The sequence below is a fragment of the Vulpes lagopus genome, chromosome 2 (assembly GCF_018345385.1).
Source record: "Vulpes lagopus strain Blue_001 chromosome 2, ASM1834538v1, whole genome shotgun sequence".
NCBI lineage: Eukaryota > Metazoa > Chordata > Mammalia > Carnivora > Canidae > Vulpes > Vulpes lagopus.
In genome coordinates, this window is record NC_054825.1 from 53,490,628 (window position 1) to 53,509,707 (window position 19,080).

The window sequence follows — 19,080 nt, forward strand, 5'->3', positions numbered from 1 at the left end:
AAGATATTTTTCAAGGCTGCCTGGGTGGCTCAGTGGTTGAGGATCTGCCTTTGGCTCAGGTCGTGATCCTGGGATCCTGGGTTTAAGTCCTGAATCAGGTTCCCTGCAGGAGAGCCTGTTTCTCCCTCTGCCTATGTCTCTGCCTGTCTCTCTCTCTCTCTCTCTGTGTCTCTCATGAATAAATAAATAAAATCTTTAAAAAAAAAAAAAGAAAATTTTCACATCTGTAACATAATTTACCCAAAATCTAAATTATAGTCTCTTCAGTTGTAAATGTGTTATTTATCAGTAGCAAAACTTCTGCTTCTGATATTGTTTTATTATTTCATTTCCAAGCAAGGAGAAGGAGAAATTAAGTTATGGGTGTGTGGAGTTAGGGGGATAATGAATACTTGGAAGGTCAGAAGGAAAGGAAAATCTGTGGAATTTCTTACCCTAGTTGGGCCTCTAGAAGAGCAGTGTATGAGGTTGCATGGCCTCTTTAGAGGTCCGTTTAGTGAGGAAACATGAGGGCAATGGAACTTATTAGAAAGTGGGTTAATGATGCTTCTAAAACAGGACATTTAACTTACAACCACCCAGAGTAGCTGTTGGACATTCATATAATCAAATTTTACATTTGACTTAATAGTACAATTACGTGACTGACTTTTTCTAAAATTACCTTTTACAAATTTTATCATTCTTTTTCCTTCAATAAATAGGTTGTTGAACGCCTCTTTTCCCTTCTGTCGGACTGTATGTGGGAAACACCTATTGCTCAGGCCAAACATGCTATTCAGATAAAGGAAAAAGAACAAGAAATAAAGTCACAGGTAAGCAATTCTTCCACAAAAAAGTATTTTTAGATAGCACAGTCTCCTGTCTCTGGGCTTCTCCTATGAGGGACTTTGTTCTATCAGTTATTATATATTCTCTTTGCACTTTCTCCTCCACTGATTCCTTCTTCTCAGCTTATAAACATTTCTCATTCCCACCTTCCCCAAACCGCCTTTTTTATTCGAGAAGCCTCCCATGTCTTTTCACTTGTCCTTCATTGCTAAGCTTCTCAGAAGAGTAATTTTATGCATGTTGTAGCCACTCCTTAGTTCTCATTATCTCTTTACCTCAATTATTGATCTTCCATCAAAGCACCAAAATTAAGTGACAAAAGTGCTAAGTGCTAAATACAGGATGCCCTTTTTTTGTCTACATCTTACTTGATCTCAGGAAACTCTAGCCTTCTGTTTTCAAAACACTACCTTCTCCTACGCCTCAATTCCTCTGCCAATCCTTGGTTCCCTCCAGAGGTATCTCTTCTTTGGTGCCATGATTTCCTTCCCTGCATCCCAAATGCTGCGGTCCCTCAGAGTTCCAGTCTTAGTTTTTCCAGCAGTCTTGGATATACTTGGGACTATTTTCATCTAAATGCAGTGCCTTCCAAACTTAAATGCCAGCCCAGGTATCGCTCCATCACGGTTTTTTACTTTTCTCTCTGTCCAATTTTTTTAATTGGTAGTACCACCATTCACATAACGTTCCAAACCTGTATTGGGAATTTTGACTCCCCTAGTGCCTCCCCATCTATGTAGCCTCTAGGCCTCATTGATTTTACTTCCTAAACAGCTCTTAAATCCATTCATGTTGCTCCCTTGATCTTTCTCTTGGTTTTCATGAGTCCACAATTTTTTCTTTTTTCTTTTTTCTGATTTTCCTTCTATTTCAGTACAATGGCTTTTACTCATTCTCTTTTATTGGTTCTTCCTCTTCTGTTTAAGTATTGGAGTATCCCAAGTCTTAGTCCCAGGACCCCTTCTTTTTCAGCCATCACTGCATTCCCTTTCCTGCACCCAACAAAGCCTTATTCAGACTCATATGCCATTGCTTCCCAAATTTTTAGTTCCATTTCTAACATTTTCCCTGAATTCTGGGCTTAATACCTACCTTCTGCTTGCCTTATCACATGTCTAGTGGGCGTCTCATATTTAATAGCATTTTTAGTTCCATCAGATCCTGTTCCTTCCCCAGCTTTCCCATCTTTCTGGTTAGAGACTTAGCTAAAAAGCCTGGGAATCACCTTTGATTCTCCTCTTTCTGTCACTACTCCCCCTCCCCCATTTTCTCTATCTGTATAATCTCCAAGTCCTGTTGTTTCCTCTATAAAATAGAACTTGAACCATCTCCTCATTTCCTCTACCATCACCCTGTTCCAAGCCACTGTTATCTCTGGCTTGAACTAGTCAGTAGTTCTGTTTTCAGGTCTTTCTGTTTTCATTGTTAATTCCCTGTAGTCTGTTCTCTGCATGGGATTCAGAGTGATCTTTTAAATTATAAATCATACCATGTTGTCCCGTGCTTAAAACCCTCCAATGGTTTCTCATCATTTTTGTGATAAATTCTAGAACTACTTGTTCTTTCCCCTTTGCTCACTATGCTTAGAACAACTTGTCTTCTTCCTGTTTCTTGAATTATACTGAGCTTGTTCCTTCTTTCATGCTTTGCACTGGCTATTCTTTCTACCTAGAAGACTTCCTTCAGATAGGTTTTTCAGACATCAACTTCTTACTGTTCAGATCTCAATTATTACTTCTTCAGAATGCCCTTTCCTGATCCTCAATCTACAGTTAGTTGTCACAAACTCTGTTACATCATTTGCTTTAATTTCAACATAGCACATACCTGATATTTTGTTTATGTATCTTCTGTCTCTACCTTCTAAAATATTAAGTTCTAAGTTCTACATGTATGTGTGTGTGTGTGTATGTGTGTGTATATATATATATATATAGAACAATTCTATGAGAGCAGAGACCTTATCTAATACACTGCTGAATATATATAGCTGCCTGGCACATAGTAGATGCTTAATACTCATTGAATGAAATGATAAATTTAAGTCCTCACTGGTTTTTACCTGAAATCTTGTAGTAATCTTCCGATTAATCTCTCTGCCTTCATCCTACATACCGCTAGTAAAACAATGTTTTTAAAACACAGATCTGGTTAGAGAACCTTTATATAAATTTGTATAGGCACTTCCTGTTGTCTATGGAGTAAAGTTCAGACTTTAAATGGCATTCAGAGCTTTCCATGATTTTGTTCCTTTTTCTCTTTCTAGCCTTCTTTTCTGTCAGTCACATCATCCAAACATTCCACACTACTTGCAGTTATTATAAATCACCAAACTATGCTATACCTCCATGCTTTGGCACAATGTTTTACATACTGCCCTAAGTGCCTTTTTCTTCTTTGACCAGCTGCTGAATGCTTTCTCATTATTTAGGACTCAGCTCAGAAGTCATCTTCTTTTGAATACTTTCCTTATCTTTCCCAAGCATGTTTAGACACCTTTTTGTTTCTGATATATTAGTCATGTAACTTCTGTTATTCTTTCACAGTACTTGTGTTATGTCTCTGCCCCTAATTGAACTGTAAGCTTTATGCAGAGACCATGCTGTATTTATCTTTGTGTTCCCATTGCCTGCACAGTACCTGGTACATAGTAGATATTTAATAAATATTTGTGGACTCAAACCAAGGAGTCTTAGGATATATGTTAACTGACATCTGGATTATCCCAAAGTACTGACCCAGTTTCCTTTTTGGTAGAAGCAGGGAGAGTTGGAGGAAGAAGATGAGAATCTTCCTATACAAGAAGTATCATTTGACCCAGAGAAAGCTCAGTGTTGCCTAGTGGAGAATGGACAGATTTTAACTCATGGCAGTGGAGGAAAAGGATATGGATTGGCATCAACTGGAGTAACTTCTGGATGCTATCAGTGGAAGGTATGTAGAATTCCAAGTAGTTTTTAGCATTTTGTCTTTTAGTCCTTTTCCCCCCAGGTTCTTATAAAAAAATGTATCAAAGACTTTTTGAAAATCATAGGTAGGGACCCTTGGTTATCTCAGTCAGTAGAGCATATGACTTTTTTTTTTTTAAGATTTTATTTATTCATGAGAGACAGAGAGAGAGAGAGGCAGAGACACAGGCAAAGGGAGAAGCAGGCTCCATGCAGGAAGCCCAATGTGGGACTTGATCCTGGTACTCTGCGATCACTCCCTGAGCCAAAGGCAGACGCTCAACTGCTGAGCCACCCAGGCGTCCCAGAGCATATGACTCTTGATCTCAGGGTCATGAGTTCAGTTGGGCATGGAGATTACTTTAAAAAAAATAATTGTATGTAAATATTTTATCGTTATGTAAGATGTTAATATAAATGGAAACTGAACGAAGGTATACAAGAACTCATTTTGTAACTTCTATAAATTCTTCTCAGGTTATCTCAAAGTTTTTTTTAAATGAACAGTAAAAAAATTATGATGATGTCTCTTATGAGGAGTCACACAGATCTTACCCAGCCATGAAAATACAGTAATCTCTGTGATGTTTCTGTTTGGGAAAGCCCAGTGGAGACTCAGTGCCCAAGATTTTTATTGGGTGCTGGTCACATACCCTCTGCCATATACTAAAATTTTAGATTCCCAGAGGGAAAGCAGGTGTTTATGCTAAATGATGTTGCTATACAAAAGAGTCTAGACACAATGAGCCTGTAATTATCCTTTATCAGGATAAAGTTTTTATCAGTGAAGGGAACTGTTTACCAGTCTAGTTCCAAATCTTAGCCAGGGGTCAACAATGGAAGCAGGACTTTCTAAGGATGGCAGTCTCTGTTATTTTAACTCCTCTTTTTTTGGCAGAGTCTACCCTGCTGCTCTTGGCCACAGTATTTTTACAGTAATAATATTATCAGTAGGACCATAAGCAGTGGGTGAGAACAGCCTGTATTATTGACTTCACTTATGCTTCCTAGGGGATCCTAGACTTAGCTAGTTAAAACAAATCCCATTAACGTAAAGGTCTGTCATAAAAAGCCATGTGGATTTGTCCTTAAGTTTTTATATTAACTGGCTTAGACATCAGTTCAGCACAACACAACTCTGGCCAGTCCAGGGCTCAGGTAGTGTTCATGATAGGGTGCACACACAGAAAAATACAATTCTAGAAGGTGTATGTGCTATACCTGCAAACAAAGAGTTTGTAATTCTTAGGATACCCCTAATCAGGATGTATAGTAGTTAAACAGGACAAGTTAACAGGGCTCCAAAGTGACCTTCCACCAAGGGTGCCTTCTATCCTCTGTTCCCAGTATAGTTGGAATAATTTAGAATCAGTGGGACTGCATAAAAGCAGTTAAATGGTTTTACTTATCTATGATAACAGTTTATCTGCCTCAAGAGCATAATGACATCTAGAGGTGTGCTATGGAATGTGCAGGTGCTAGGGCCACTCCCTATTTCTGATAATCTATCAATTGTGAGAGGAGGCTCAGCAGTCAGGTTGAATTTGAAGTACTCACAGCAGCCTTCATGGCAAAGTGAAATTTTTTTCCCCTGAGAGAAAGAGTTCTGAAAAACAAAGATCATTAATGCTCTCCCCACTCCTCACACTTCCAAGGGTCTGGGATCTTTGGATTTTTTTCTCCCTTATTCTAAAATCATTATGTCCCCTTTGGTAATTAAAACTTCAGATTTTTTCTGGTCAAGTTTTAACCTTCATTTAGACCTTTTGTCCAGAGGGGTTGGGTACAAGGACAAAAGAATTTTCACAGGAAAACATTTTCATACAACTAAACTAGAACAGTTAGGTAATTGGTTAGGATAAAATCCCAGCTAAATTTTTTTTTTTAAAAAATAGGAGGTTTTAAAACCTCTTAACTGTTTTATCCTAATCATTTATCCAGTGGGCAGCCTAGAAAAGATCAGTCTCTTTCTAGAAGAACTTCTTTTAATAAAAAGCCTTACTAAGATGTATGTATCAGAAGAAAGATGAATAGAATCAGTCTGTTGCAAACTGCAAGTAATCCAGAAAGCTGAACATATTAAGTCAACAGCAGTGGGATGTCCCCAAGAAGAGGTTGAAAGTCCAGTTGATTAAGAATGGATGGCGAGGTCCTACTCCCTGTGATACACCTTCCTCCTACTACAGCTTTTAGCAGGAATCGCAAGTTAGGAGTTTAATCCATTTCTGTGTCAGAAATGTGGAGCCAATTAGCTCAAATTCAGATGGTTCCATCAAAGAATAATAAGCCCAGGGGCATCTGCAAGACCTGGATACTCCAGCCAGAATCTGTGATGTTTTCAGTTTGTGGCTCCATAGAGGAGTCCTAAATCTGTAACAGTCCCAGAATTTTAGTTTTGTTTTTTGGGCCGGTTCGTGCTTTTAAGGAACATGTTACATGAACACAGCTCATGTTTGTTGAAACAGTCCATGGCAGACGGTATCATGTTTTAGCTTAGAGTCAGGTCCAGACAATTAGAATGTATAAACTAAGGGGCACCTGGGTGGCTCAGTTAAGTGTCTGCCTTCTGCTCAGGTCATGATCCCAGGGTCCTGGGAGGGAGCCTCACATCGGGCTTTCTGCTCAGCATGGAGCCTGCTTCTCTCCCACTTCGCTGCCTGCCACTCCACCCACTTGTGCACGCACTCTCTCTCCCTCTCTCTCTCTCTGTCAAATAAATTAATAAATTTTTTTTAAAATCTGTAAATTCGGGATTCTAAAAAGCTAATAACTTTTTTGGCAGCAGTTGAAGCCTAGAGGCTGTCAGACCAAAATGCTGTGTTTCAGGTCCAAGTGACAAGCAAGGCTTTTCTAGGCTATTTATGCCTTGTGTCAGTCCTTGAGTCCAAATTTAGCCAGTCAGAACTATGCACTTTAGGCTAGAAAATCATTAGTCTCTAGGATCAGACATCATATTATACTGATGAACTCAATTGCAAGTGAAAACTGCTTTCTAAAACTTTGAAAACATACCTGGATATCTCTGTTGGGAAATTATTACCCTTCATATGTTGTCTCCCTTTTTCCAGAGGCTCCAGTAAGCAAAAATCATAGCAAAAAATCATCAGTTATAGAAAATACACTTCTAATATTTTTGGTCTAACTCAGAACTCACCTTTAGGGATATTTGAACTCTTTGCTCTCCTACCCAGAGGAGAAACAACTGCAAATTGATTTTTATTCTTTGGCCCAAACAAAGCCCATTTATAGGGATGTTCGGGGTCCTTTGTCTTTCCACCCGCAAGAGAAAACATCACAAATTTTACCCTGTTTTTTTTTTTCTCTCACTTCGATTAACAAGGCCAAAAGCAGTCATGGGACGAGTGAGCTAACTCTGCTGTGGTTCAATCTATTATTTTTGAGTTCCATAGGTAACTTTCATCTCTCCCAACAGATAGCAGTTCACTTGCCATTTCATAATACATGTAACTCCATAGCTATCAGACACCAAAGTTTTGCTTTTCCCACTTCTCTCTCTCCCTTTTCTTTAAATAACACTTTAACTATATTTTAATGAGTCAGTACTAATGAATATTCTTGTTGCCACCACCGTGTCGAGGGTCCCCAAGATTACTCCTATATTGAAAGATTTAGTAGAACAACTCATAGGACTCAGTATATAGTTGTACTTATGACTAAAATTTTATTGTGACCATCCAGGAAGGACTTAAAGCTGCATAAGAGGGGAAAAGACCAGGTGGAATCTGAAGGAATCCATATACATGCTTCTTTATGTTTTCTCCCTCTCATGAAGGCTCACATGGAACATATACTTTTCCCAGCAACAAAGTGAAGCAGCATGTGTGCAGTGTGTTAGGGAAGCCCATTAGAGACTTAGCACCTAAGATTTTTTACTGAAGGCTTGTCATGAGGGTATGCTGTGCCTCACATGTACCAGAATTCCAGACTCCCAAGAGGAAAGCAGGTACTCAGCATGAATCGTATTGTTCAAACACTGTATACCTGGTGAGCTATCCTTATCACTTAGGAAAAGTTTTGTATCCATGTAGGAAACTGTTTACCAGTTGAATTCCTAGATACTAGCCAAGAGCCAGTGTGTATTACAAGCAGGGCTTTTTAAAGATAGCAGTCTTAGGGCACCTGGGTGGCTCAGTCAGTTAAGAGTCCAACTCTTGATTTCAGCTCAGGTCATGATCTTGGGGTTGTGAGATCAAGCCCCATGTTGGGCTCCATGCTGGGTGTGGAGCCTGCTTAAGATTCTCATTTTTTCTCTACCTTTCCCTCTGCCCTCCCCATCCCCCTCTCCCTCTCAAAGAAAAAAAACATGGATAGCAGTTTCAGGCCTGCTATATTAACTCTTTTCTGCACATAAATATACATAAAGGAGTAGTTAGAAAATTTGTATGTAAAGAACTGAAGCTTTCCATTCATGATTATCTGGACTGGACATAATTTCTTCAGCTTTATAATTGAAATATAAGCTAAAATTGTTGAAGTAAGTACACAAAGGTTACTCTAAATATTCTACAGGTAAAGATTAAATTTGTTTTAAAATTGTTATAAAATGATAAAATTGTTTCTTTTGTATGTTATTTTCACTTAGGCTGAAAGTAAACTTAACCATATTCTCATAAATGCATCATTGTTATTTATGAGCATAGTCCCCAGTGTTGCTTTATGCAGTTAATAGTGTATAAACTGGTTTTTGGATATTAGTGAACATTACCACTTTCATTTTAGTTTTACATTGTGAAGGAAAACAGAGGTAATGAAGGCACGTGTGTTGGAGTTTCTCGCTGGCCAGTACATGACTTTAACCACCGTACTACCTCGGACATGTGGCTCTACCGGGCCTACAGTGGTAACCTCTATCACAATGGAGAACAGACTCTGACGTTGTCCAGCTTTACTCAAGGAGATTTCATTACCTGTGTGCTAGACATGGAAGCCAGGACCATTTCCTTTGGGAAAAATGGAGAGGTACTGAAACTCATTCACAAGCATTGCATGCTTTCTTTTTGTTTATACTCAACTCAGTTATTTAAGTGCCAGTTACTCAGTTTATAGATTATCCACTCTTCTCTCCTTTTTACTCTAATATCTTTTAGTTCTTTTAATATTTGCCAGCACCAAACAAATGACAGAAAGATGGTAAAATCCCAGTAACAGATGAACAAATCAGGATCATTTGTTATATGTGGAATTTTCTGGTTAGCAGTGTTATTTAAGGTTTGTTCTTGTAAATTGTGTTCTGTCTCATAAGAGCTTTGAACCTTAATGTGATTAGATATTATACATTTTAAAAACCTGTTTTGCTTCTTTTTATCATCTCCACCACTCTATAGGAACCCAAATTAGCTTTTGAAGATGTGGATGCAGCAGAGTTGTACCCATGCGTGATGTTCTATAGTAGCAACCCAGGGGAAAAGGTAATGAAACCTCAAACCTTTATACTTAAGTGTAAAGAATATTTGCCCTTTTTAAATTAATATTTGCTAGGATCTGATAGAGTTTATAAGTAGAATAAGCTATTTCTACCATTAAAGTATCTGCTTAGGTAACTTACTCTCCTAGAAAGTTAAATTACTTTTAGAAATTGCCTTTACTCTTCATTAAGGCACTATTTGATATTCTGGCAACTTGAATGTAATAATTCCTTTCAATTACAGGAATTATAGGAACTAGTTTAGGAGTAATCTGGTTCATTGGCAGTTGTGCATACATATAAGAGATCTAGAAATAATTTTAAACGTAATCAGATACTATTAGTTGAATAATGGAAGTTCCAGTTGTGATGGGGAACCCAAGGGTAATTCAGAGCTGAGGGGGTTTCTTACACCTTATAAATAGGGTAAATTTGAACTCTAAACTTTCAGAAGGACAAAATTATAGAGATACCTCTCACTAAAAACTGTTTTTTTAAAAGAGTTTATTTATTTATTCATGAGAGACACAGAGAGAGAGAGGCAGAGACACAGGCCCAGGGAGAAGGAGGATCCTCGCAGGGAACCTGATGTGGGACTTGATCCTGGGAATCTGGGATCACCCCCTGAGCTGAAGGCAGATGCTCAAGCGCTGAGCCACCCAGGTGTCCCTTTTTTGGTCCTCATCTAACACTCAGGCAGGGACAGGTTTCTTTGTGGTCTCCCTGTGCTGATGAGTGGAAATGTTTTCTACCATCCTTTAATTTGAGGATCTAGTACAGCCTAGCTCAGGTCTCCAGAATTTCTAGTTATTTTGTAGTAGAAAGTTTTCATGCTGTCGTATTTCTATAATGGAAGTGCTAGACTTGATCAGTCCTAACCATGAAAGTTACCTTTTATTCTGTGCTTTTAAATATGTTTTTTAAAATTGCCAAGGTGGTATAATTTTAAGCTAGCAATTCATGAGAGAGGGAAACTGCCTCTTGAACAAGAGTCAGCAAAACTGGAGATGCAGTAGAGGCAATCCAGTCCCCCAGTGATATTGTTGCAGCCCAAACTAGGCAGTATGTTCTACTTGGAATGATGGCCTGTTGCTCCCCAAAATCTTAATCTTGAAGGAATTAATTCAGCCGTAGATTATTTATCAACCAATTTATTCTGCCCAGAAGCCTTTTCTGATAAGTTTCAATCGCTGTTAAAAGCCATATTAATGGTAATTAACATCTTTTTGAACATTTACTGATATCTTGCATTGTAGTAATAAGCACTTAATGTGCAAAGTCTCATTTAATTTTTAAAATAACTGTAAGAGACAGATATTATTAGTGCAGCTTTTTTCAGATAAGAAAATCTGAGGCTATTTAGTGAAATTAAGTAATTTCCTAAGATTATGCAGAGTTAAAATTTGAACCCAAGTCTTGCTCTTCTTTTAACCTCAGTGTCTTATTTGAAATGTATGTAGATTGGAAATATCCCAATTCTCTATACTTACAATGTTATCTTTGTGCCCACTGAACAGTAAAGATGGTTTCAGGTCTTAAGGATGAGCATGAATAGATTCTTAAGACATTTTTGGAATAAATGAAGTCAATCACATACATCTTGGTCTATACCCATCTTTTGGGTAGCCATAAGAGCTCTGATACAGGCTGTGAGGAGGAAATTTAAATGACAGGGCCACTTGTTTCAGAGGATTATATTGCTACTAACTTAATAAACTTGTAATATTTGCTTACTCCTTAGCAGCAGCCAAGGTATAATATATACTGTATGTATACGTATACATATACAATATATATACATAGTATATATATGGTATGATATATATTAGGAGACCAAACACTAGTTCAACATGGGATTACATGTGCTAGAATATTTAGTGACTAATAATTTAGGAGCACTATTAATATCACACATTTGCTGGCTTCTTTTTTCTTCTAGGTGAAAATTTGTGATATGCAAATGCGTGGCACACCACGAGACTTACTTCCAGGGGACCCCATTTGCAGTCCAGTAGCAGCAGTGCTGGCGGAGGCCACTATTCAGCTTATCCGTATCCTTCACCGAACAGACCGTTGGACTTACTGCATTAATAAAAAAATGATGGAAAGGCTGCATAAAATTAAGATATGTATTAAAGAGTCAGGTCAGAAGCTAAAGAAAAGCCGCTCGGTTCAAAGCCGAGAGGAAAGTGAAATGAGAGAGGAGAAGGAGAGCAAAGAGGAAGAGAAAGGTAAACATAATAGACATGGCCTTGCTGACCTCTCAGAGCCGCAGCTGAGGACCCTTTGCATAGAGGTGTGGCCTGTGCTGGCAGTGATAGGAGGAGTTGATGCTGGTCTTAGAGTTGGAGGTCGGTGTGTTCACAAGCAAACTGGGCGCCATGCCACGCTGCTGGGAGTGGTCAAAGAGGGCAGCACGTCTGCTAAGGTCCAATGGGATGAAGCAGAAATTACCATCAGGTATGATCTGTTGAGTTACACTTTTAGCAAACGACTATTTAATGGTGAAATGGGCCATTGCCTGTGGACAGTGAGTAACTATGTATTTTAGGTGAGCAGCCAGTTTTTAAAATAATTTTTTTTCATGCAGCTGGGTATGAGTACTGTCATTTCATAAAGGTTTCTATCTTAAACTTATGTTCCCTGGAATACTGATGGTTTATAAAATGTATGGGTTTTTGTTTTATTTTGTGAAGAAATGGTAAGCTCATTAATTAGATTTAACTGGGATCTGTCTATTTTTCATTTGGCTGCTTGCTTTTTGATCATTTCCATTACATACTGGCATAGAGAAAAGCCAGCCAGCAGATTTGTCAATTACGTTTTGTGTAGGTGGGCTTTGAATGTAGGCAGGAACATTTGAGTGACTAAAATTAAGTTTTGGATTAACTGTGATGTTAAATACTCTTGCCCTTTTTTTAAGCACATATTTCAGTCCATTCAGTGTGCAGTATTTTGAGTAGATAGGAAAATTACATTTATTTGACACAAACGGTATACTTGAAAGCATTTAGAAGTATTTGCAATCACATAGGATTTGTGTGAGATAGAAACTTCATGTTTTAAAGGAAATACATCAGATGTCTTCACTGATAAGGAGATTCACTTACCTAATGATTCTACATAATTGCATCACTTGAAAATGTAGATTTATAAATGATAACATAAATCTTAGGCATTATACTGTCCAAAGTGATTGCTCTATAGTGTTAATATGACATGGGACAATATCTAAAACAGTGGTTTTAAGTATTCTTTGGAGACAGTACTGTTTTAGAATCTAATAATAGCTGTGTAGCTTCTCTCAACTGAAGAATAATACTTGCATGTTTTTACACAATTTCAGGGATTAAAACACTCTGCATTCCCCCCACTCTACCAAGCTAAGAAACCAGTGAAAATTTTACAATGTTACATGAAAAGTATCTACCTTTTCTTTTATTCTTTGCCTTGTTTCAGAAAGGGTTTATGATGCCTTATTAAAATGTAACTATAATATAGTAAAATAAATAAAAATAAAGCAAATAAAATGAAGAAAAGGGAAAATAAGATTAAGAAGGTTAAGCTAGAAGCAAGATTTAGTTTAATATGACAAATTTATGCTGCTAAATTTTATGTACTTGCTAAAGCTGTTAAAATTGTGTGTACTTAAAACATTTTTAAACTTCAGTAAATTCTTGCCAAATATTGGGAAATATGTGGTCATATTTTTACTTAAGCTACAAATTGGAAGCATTAATTAAAGACTACAAGGTATTTTTAAAAAATGAAAACAGTCTTAGAACCTCTAGAATAGGTTATAGTCATTACCCACCTAATAAGTGAGATTTGTTATACAGACTTTCCAAATCTTACATCAGGAATAGGCAAACTACATCTGGCCCACCTCTTGTTTTTGTAAATAATGTTACATGGCCACACCCATTCACTTAGGTTTTCAGTGGCTGCTTTCACACTATGATGGTAGGGTTGACTGTGTGGCCTGCAAGGTCTAAAATATTTACTATTTGTCTCTTTTTAGAAATTTTGCTAATTCCTACATTATAATATAGTGAATATTTTGTTTTGAAAATACATGCACATTTCATTGCTTTTGCATTTAACATCACATCTCCCCATTTTCTCATAAAAGATTCATTTTTTCTCTGTGTAATGATTTCTCTAGTTTGTGTAAATTATTCTTTGTACTATGTACATGATGCATCTTATTTTGTTTACATTATTTTCTGTACCTTCCTCTTGTCTATCCCTCACTTGCTTCTTCCTGTGTCATTCTGATCTTTATTAAAGCTTCCCAACTTTTTGGTCGCCTAGTGATACTCCATTGTATAATCTGGAACCCTGTGAACCACTGCCTTTTGATGTGGCGCGATTCCGAGGCCTGACGGCTTCTGTGTTGCTGGACCTCACATATCTGACTGGTATTCATGAAGACATGGGCAAACAGAGCACCAAGCGACATGAAAAGAAACACCGACATGAGTCTGAGGAGAAAGGGGATGTTGAGCAAAAAACCGAGAGTGAGTCTGCTTTAGATATGCGAGCAGGCTTAACAACTGATGATGTCAAAAGTCAGGGTACCACAGCCTCCAAATCAGAAAACGAAATAGCTTCATTTTCTTTAGATCCAGCACTGCCAAGTGTGGAATCCCAACATCAGATAACAGAAGGAAAAAGAAAAAATCATGAACACGTATCCAAAAACCATGACATAGCCCAGTCGGAAATCCGAGCAGTCCAGCTGTCCTATCTCTACCTTGGTGCTATGAAATCACTTAGTGCTCTTCTTGGCTGTAGTAAATATGCTGAGCTGTTGCTGATACCAAAAGTTCTGGCTGAAAATGGCCATAACTCAGACTGTGCAAGCTCTCCAGTTGTTCATGAAGATGTGGAGATGCGTGCAGCCTTGCAGTTCTTGATGCGACACATGGTGAAGCGAGCAGTCATGCGGTCACCTATAAAGAGAGCATTGGGATTAGCTGATCTGGAACGAGCTCAAGCCATGATCTATAAATTAGTGGTCCATGGGCTTTTGGAAGACCAGTTTGGAGGCAAAATTAAGCAAGGTATGTTATCTTTTTTTTCCTTTTATGTTGTTGAAATTATTTATAATGTTAGATGTGATATATTCTGTAAGTGATGTATAAAAAACTTTTTTGGCCAAAGCAGTTTTCACATTGTTTTCCCTTTGTGAGGCAAACAGTTCTTTTTTGGATTTTTTTATATTAATAATTATCTGTCTACTTATCTGTATTTTAAACCTATACAAGCATAGAACTTAATAATTATTATTACATTTTGTAAAACTTAACTCATGCCACAAAAGGTACTCAAATGTTTATTGATCTGATTCAAAATATATATTATTCTGATAACTTCTCAAAGACATTTTAAAGTACTACTTTCATAGATTCTGTATTGTAGGAAAAAAAACCCTTATTTTATCTTTTATCTTCACCTTTGGGGATAATATGAATTATGAGATAAAAATGAGATATATTTAGTAAGTGTTTATTTAAGTGTCTGTTATGTACCAGGTACTCTTCTTATTTCTGGGGAGCTAGGACTGAACAAAACAAAGTCCTTTGCCTTTGTGGAACTTCGATTCTTTTTTTTTCTTTCTTCCCTTCCTCTGCCTCCTTCCTTCCCTTTTCCCCTGCTCCCTTTCTTCCATTTATAGCTTAGACAGTAAATAGGCGAGAGAAATGTATGTTGTATATAAATAGGAGTATTAAGATCATGATTAGGAAGGTATGTGGCCATTGAGCAACTCTAATAGATTTAGTTATCTTTGTGGCAACTGCTATCTTTTTTTTTTTTTTTTTTAAGATTTTATTGTGGAGATCTCTCCAAAAGAGAGATCACTCTCTTTTGAATAGTGTGCCCATCTAAAAGCATTCTAGAGCTAGAGTAAGTGGGGGTGGAAGGGTAGCGGGAGGCAGAGGAAGAGGGGAAGCCAACTTCCTGCTTAGCGAGGAGCATGATGGGGGTGGCGGGGGGGGGGGGGGCTTGATCTCACTAAGATCATGACCCTGAGCCAAAGTGCCAAAGTCAAGAGTTGGACACTGAACTGACTGAGCCACCCAGGCACCCCACTGCTATCTTGATGTTATGTTTATTTGTAAGCTTCCTTACCAGATAAGAAAAATTTATAAATACTTTGTTAGCTCTTAGACATTTTAATTACTTTTTTTAAACTCTTGGAAGTAGTTTGTTTTGTGAGGCATTGCCCTGTTTAGAGCATTAGGTTTCTGTCTAGATTTTTTTGTATTTACTTGTATTATTTGTATTTACATGTCTTTATCTTTGCATGTTTAAAGACTAAAGATAGGTATCAAAATCAAAGTGCTAAACACAGTTTTAATGATTAAATATCTTTAGAGAAGCTCTAGTCAAAATCTTACAAGCAAAAGAGAATTTTTTTAAGAGAACCTTCTCTAAAAAATGAATAATTATGAAAGTTTGTTACCTTATTATCTTTAGAGTTGATAATAATGGCTACAGTAGTGAATACAAGAATGTGTGTATGTACGAATATTAAAAAATATTTCATAGAAATTGGTGCTTATGAAATATATTTAGAAACTTTCCAACTTAAAAGTTAAGAGTTTTCCATTCACATGTCACTTGTGAAGCAACAAATCCTTACTGCTTTTTAAATATTTATCGTGGTTTATAGAGATTGATCAACAAGCTGAAGAAAATGACCAAGCCCAGCAGGCACAGACACCAGTTACCACTAGCCCATCAGCCTCAAGCACAACTTCCTTTATGAGCAGCTCATTGGAGGACACCACAACTGCGACCACTCCAGTCACTGACACAGAAACAGTACCTGCATCTGAATCCCCAGGAGTGATGCCACTTAGTCTTCTCAGGTAGGGAAGTTGACCTTTAACACCTGCCATATTGATGCCTATGGTTCTGAACACATGATCACTCTCTTTTGAATAGTGTGCCCATCTAAAAGCATTCTAGAGCTAGAAGGAACTTAAGAGATCATAGAGTCAAACCCATTTTGCTGAAGTTAGGAATGTCCCTCAGAAATTTAATAACTTGCCCAAAGTCTCACGGCCAGTTTAGTGGTGGTCCCAGATCTATTGCCCATGCTGCTGACAATCAGAGACTCTAGCAGTCTATCTCCTTATAATAATCTTTTTTTTTTTCTCCTGGCTAGGCGTTTGAGTATTTTTTTCCTCAAAAAGTAAATGCTTGTATTGAATATTAGAGCCTTGAGATAGAGCTCACTTCCATGAAAATAATTTTCTCAGGTTAATTCCCTTTTAAGAATAATTTCTTAATTATATTTTTATTCTTATTGTAAGATAAGTCTACTCAAATGAAAGAGCATGTCTTATGATACTCCTTCAACCAACTTTATTTTAGTAGGTTTGTAAATTCCAAATGATGTTTAAGTTTCTTTTTGCTTCAGTTTGCCTGGTATATACACAAAATGAACATTTTTGAGAGAAAAATCATTAGGAAGAGACTGTTTTGTGAGCTCCCTTAACTAGGGCTTAAGTGAAATAAAGGGCAGTAGAATAGTTAGTCTCCCTTTTTCTTCTTTATTTCCCCCATTCCCTTAATTGACAGATATTATTATTCCCAGTGTGTATACTGACAGTAGAAGAGAGAGGAGGGCTATTAGCATAATGCTTCTCAATTTTTGGTGTCCACAGGAGCCACCTGGGAGGCTTTTTAAAGCTCTGGCTGTATCACCCTGTAGTCTCATTCAGTAGGTCTGGTGGGGCACACGGTTTGCATTTGAATTAAGGGTCCCCAGGGATTCTGATGCAGTTGTCCTTAGCCCACACACTGAGAGTTACTGCTCTGGTCTTGGGCAGGAGTACTCATCCTGACAACTACCATTGCCTAGTCCGCATGCATTGTAGCTCTCTCACTTGAGTAACAGTTCCAGGAGGCTTCTGTTCAAGAAAGGAGGAAAAGAGGAATAATAGGATATTCTAATATGGTTTTTAATCTTTGTTACCTTCTAAGCTGTGCAGTGTAAGGGTGGGATTCACCAGTAAAATAACATTCCCTTGTTCTCACAGGCCTTCACAGACCTTGTGACTCCTCGTTTCCTCTTAGTCTTTATTTACCTGCTGTTGGCTGGGACCATATTAGAGCTGCAGTTGTCTCTTCCTGGCTAAACATCATTTAACATTAGAAAAATCAGGGAACAACTGCCCCCTCTGCGAATATCGTTGTATCAGTTATTCAACTGGGTAGACAGTACTTTTTTTTTTTTTTAAGATTTTATTTATTTATTCATGATATACAGAGAGAGAGAGAGATACAGGCAGAGGGAGAAGCAGGCTCCATGCAGGAAGCCCGACATGGGACTCGATCCCTGGTCTTCGGGATCAGGCCCTCGGCTGAAGGCGGCGCTAAACCGCTGAGCCACTAGAGCTGCCCTAGACAGTGCTTTTTTGATGCTTAAAAACTTATTAGTTTTATTGGACAAATCTCAAGAGTAAATAGTGAAGATCTTCTTGGACCTTATTCTTTAGCCATGTCTGCCTTCTCAACATGAGAGGGCTGCCTCTCTTTTGCCTTTCCCCTCTCGATAGCTGGCATTACCATTCATATGCTGTTTTTCAGTTGTGTTGGGTGCCTGGGCAGTTATCTTTCCATAATTTACCTATAGACTATTGCTTTATTCATGGGAATAATTTCATGGCTAGCTAGTAAATTTATATTTGAAGTAAGTGTAAGTTAGCTATTTTAAAGTGTTTATTCTCTAACTACTGTATACCTACCAAAATACTATTGTCATCTTGGTATTATAGTAGAAGGAAAGCTCCATGAAGGCAGGGATTTGTTAAAATCATTTTGCTGATTGCTGTATTCCCCCCACCTGCTATGTTGCTGGTATTTTGCTGAACAAATAATACGGTATTATTACTTTTATAGTAAAAAGTACCCTATTAGATAATGATTATTAAAATTGTTGGGAGTCTTTCTTCCCTCTCCATTAAACTATAAGTAACTTAGATAGTTTTCCAGGTTGAATATCCTTCTGTAAGAGGACTCTGATGTATATATTATTTTCTAATTGGATTTTAATGTTAACCATTGTTGTTTTCTTAAAGGCAAATGTTTTCCAGTTACCCAACAACCACTGTACTCCCCACACGTCGTGCACAGACTCCTCCAATATCATCGTTGCCAACTTCTCCTTCTGATGAAGTAGGAAGGCGGCAAAGCTTAACTTCTCCTGATTCCCAGTCCGCAAGGCCAGCAAACCGCACAGGTGTGTGTGCTGTCATGCACTATGACACCTAAACCTCTTAGCATTCCTGATATGTGGAACTTGGTAACTTGGACATTGTATTTTGTCTTATTGAAGGAAAAAGCAGTGATTTTAATTAAGGAGGGATTTGTCTTATCAAACTAAACTGTCTTCTCTGTTTTGAAGCTGTAGATTGAATTTTGGCTACTTGGGAGAGAAATAGTGTACTCTATCTACATCAATCATATCAGAACCTTCTTATTTTCTAACATAGGCATTTTTAGTACTATGAATTTCCCTTAAGCATTGCTTTTTTTAAAAATTTTTATTTATTTATTTATGATAGTCACAGAAAGAGAGGGGGGGGGGAGGGAGGCAGAGACAGGCAGAGGGAGAAGCAGGCTCCATGCACCAGGAGCCCGATGTGGGATTCGATCCCGGGTCTCCAGGATCGCGCCCTGGGCCAAAGTCAGGCGCTAAACCGCTGTGCCACCCAGGGATCCCGCCTTTTTTTTTTTTTTTTTTAAAGATTTTATTTATTTATTCACGAAAGACAGAGAGAAGCAGAGACATAGGCAGAGGTAGAAGCAGGCTTGCCAAGGGGAGCCTGATGCAGTACTTTATCCCAGAACCCTGGGATC

General features: G+C 37.9%; 1 protein-coding gene across 6 annotated transcripts in view; it reads left to right on the forward strand.

The window, feature by feature from the left end:
• Window positions 1-19,080, forward strand: part of HERC1 (HECT and RLD domain containing E3 ubiquitin protein ligase family member 1) — a 189,982-nt gene that overhangs the window by 118,151 nt on the left and 52,751 nt on the right. For 4 of the 6 annotated variants that reach the window (XM_041739213.1, XM_041739209.1, XM_041739249.1 and 1 more), the window contains 8 exons: window positions 705-815; window positions 3,589-3,765; window positions 8,520-8,759; window positions 9,125-9,208; window positions 11,144-11,664; window positions 13,495-14,270; window positions 15,884-16,082; window positions 18,300-18,460. In XM_041739213.1, coding sequence (XP_041595147.1) covers window positions 705-815; window positions 3,589-3,765; window positions 8,520-8,759; window positions 9,125-9,208; window positions 11,144-11,664; window positions 13,495-14,270; window positions 15,884-16,082; window positions 18,300-18,460 — 2,269 coding nt within the window. The remainder of the gene's footprint in view (window positions 1-704; window positions 816-3,588; window positions 3,766-8,519; window positions 8,760-9,124; window positions 9,209-11,143; window positions 11,665-13,494; window positions 14,271-15,883; window positions 16,083-18,299; window positions 18,461-19,080) is intronic. The other 2 variants (XM_041739241.1, XM_041739222.1) reach the window with 2 other exon arrangements.